The sequence below is a fragment of the Trachemys scripta genome, chromosome 14, assembly GCF_013100865.1.
Source record: "Trachemys scripta elegans isolate TJP31775 chromosome 14, CAS_Tse_1.0, whole genome shotgun sequence".
NCBI lineage: Eukaryota > Metazoa > Chordata > Testudines > Emydidae > Trachemys > Trachemys scripta.
In genome coordinates this window covers 1,896,729-1,899,436 of record NC_048311.1, presented here as the reverse complement: position 1 = coordinate 1,899,436, position 2,708 = coordinate 1,896,729, and the positions used below count along the sequence as shown (strand labels likewise).

Sequence of the window (2,708 nt, the reverse complement as noted above, 5' to 3'; positions counted from 1 at the left end):
CCATTTCAGAGACATCAGATTTCTCAGGCTTACATCCCCATACAGGCTACAGCAGAAGTTAGTATTTTTTATTGTCCAACCATTTATTTTGATAAAAAATGGCTTCTTTAGAGATATAAAAAATGGTTAAAATTGTCTCCACTCTTCCTGGTGCCCAGTTGAAAACTCTATGATGAGAACATGGTTTGGCCACCTCCCTGCCTGGTTCTTCCACTTAGATGCACAACACTGAGTGCTGAGATTTTCAATGGGAGTTTTCAACTTAATTTTAATGGGGCTGTGTGACAGGACCCCCAGGGTACAATCTACAGCTGTGGGACTGCTGTGCCCCCTTACCTCTCCAGCCTAGGCTGTTTCTCATGATGCTTTAATAGTGAGAAGCATCAATCTTCCCCCACCCCAGTTACTGTCATCACCCAGTCACAAGCATACACACACACTCTCACCTGAGTTGCATGATTGCTCTCCAAGCCACTCATGAACTACACAGAGGGAGACACCAGCTAATCCCTCCAGACTTGCACCCCAAGAAATGTATCGTTATCATTTAAGACGATAAAGTGCCTAAGACAGTCTCTTGAACAATAAAATTCATTAATTAGTTCGCTACTTCATGAAAGGATAGTGGACATGCACCAGCCCTTGTAATCTGAGCAGATTCCCCAAGCAATGTAAACAAACTCACTGGTTAAGATTAAACATTAAAATAAGTTTATTAACTACAGAAAGATAGTTACCTAACACTTATAATCACTTAAAATCTATCTCTGACATTTATACCTAAGGAAAAAAAAATAAAAACACATTCTAAATACTAAACTTCATCAGACTCAGTAAGATCTGAATCAAACAGCTTTTCTCACCCACTAGATGTTGCAGGAAGATTACAGTTCTTAAGACACAGGTAGAATTCCCTTCTCAGCCTGGGACCAACCTCCCCAGTTCAAAGTCTTTGTCTTCCCAGCATTCTTGTTGCCTCTACAGTAGATGGGGAGGAGAGAGGTGGTCTCATGATGCCGCTGTCCCTTATTTTATACTCTCAAGTCATGTCCCTGGAAAAATATTGGCCCAGACATGTTCTGGTGGGCCTTAATGAGTCACAGAGTTCAGCAATTCCCATTGTGTGGTGCTTGCACAACTGTCTCTTACAGAATTGTGAATTTCTTGTTTACAATACCCCTGCTGGTCAATGGCTTGTGATTGTTGTTTAATGCCTGCCTGTGTAAGGGTTACCTCCTATGTTGTCACTGGAGAACTAACAGTGGGAGACTCCCAGACTCCTAATATATTTCAATAACAAGCATAGAGCAAAATCTGATAATGAAGTATACAACGATGATATACGTATTTTGACCGAAAAATGAGTTTCAGCAGATCATGCCCTTTCATATGATACCTCACAAGGCATGCTTTTTATGAAATATCACAACCAAATACAAAAGATGAATATGAGGGTTACAGTGTGCTATTTTGAGGTACAGTGCATTGCAGACTGATTGCTTCAACAACCAGACAGCTTTAAAAATCTCAAGCTATTTTATTATCTCAGAGTCTCTGCATGTTTTTGTGAATGCCACATTTACTGACCGCTTTGCTTAAGGCTTCCTTGACCTCTCTGTTTCTCAGACTGTAGATGAGAGGGTTTACCAGGGGAGTTAGGACCGTGAAGCAAAGAGAGAGAACTTTCGTCAGATCTCTGACTGTATTATGTTTCGGAATCATATAGAAAATCATTAGGGTTCCATAGAAAATTGTCACCACAGTGAGGTGAGAGGAGCAGGTGGAAAAGGCCTTTTGTCTCCCACTCATGGAAGGGATTCTCAGGATGCTGGCAAGGATAAACACGTAGGACGTCAGGGTTAGTAGGAATGGAGGCAGGGTGAATACACAGGCTAGTATGAAATTCACCAATATGCTCAAGTGTGTGTCACTGCAGGAGAGTTCCATCAGTGGGATGGGATCACAATAGAAATGGTCAATTTCATTCGGGCCACAGAATGTTAACTGTGCTAGGAATAAGACAAATATTGTAATAGCCAAACAACCATTTAACCATGATCCAGCAGTGAACTGGATGCAAAACCAGTTATTCATAAGAGTTGAATAGTGCAGGGGTTTACATATTGCTAAATACCGATCGTAAGACATCGCTGCTAGGAGATAGCATTCCGTAGCTGCCAGAGAGCCAGTGAAATACAGTTGTGTGATGCAGCCACTCACTGAGATGGTTCTGTCCCCAGTCAGCAGACTGGCCAGTAATCTGGGTAGGAAGGTCGAGGTGTAGCAGATCTCCAAGTAGGACAAGTTGCCCAGAAAAAAGTACATGGGGGTGTGAAGGTGCTGATCAGTCACAACAAGCACCACGATGAGAGTGTTCCCACCCACGGTTGCCATGTAGATCGCTAGGAACAGTAGAAAGAGAAGAATTTGAAGGTCAGGGAGATCCCCGAATCCCAGGAAGATTAATTCTGTGACTGTCGTTTGTTTTCTCCAATCTGTGTCTGCCATGGGTTGAGTCTAGAAACAAAAATACAAACTGGGCAATTGAATTGGAAGAACATAGCATTAAAAGTTAATCAAGTCTTGTGAATTAATACCATAAACATTGAAAATATTCCCTTCCTTTCCTGCTTACAGGCAGAAATTTTGAAGCTAAATGTAGACTTCAGAGCAAATTGCCAGGAGTCTCAGTCGGAGGACAAAACATT

The 2,708-nt window shown here is 41.8% G+C and overlaps 1 protein-coding gene across 1 annotated transcript; it reads right to left on the bottom strand.

The window, feature by feature from the left end:
• Nucleotides 1-1,545: 1,545 nt before the first annotated feature.
• LOC117887519 (olfactory receptor 6N1-like) lies at nucleotides 1,546-2,508 on the bottom strand. The gene has a single exon (XM_034790168.1). It carries the CDS (start codon nucleotides 2,506-2,508, stop codon nucleotides 1,546-1,548), a length of 963 nt encoding a protein of 320 aa, XP_034646059.1.
• Nucleotides 2,509-2,708: the final 200 nt, after the last annotated feature.

Excerpts from the sequence above, each read along its gene's own strand:
- LOC117887519 (XM_034790168.1), bottom strand. The coding sequence starts at position 2,508 with ATGGCAGACACAGATTGGAGAAAACAAACGACAGTCACAGAATTAATC.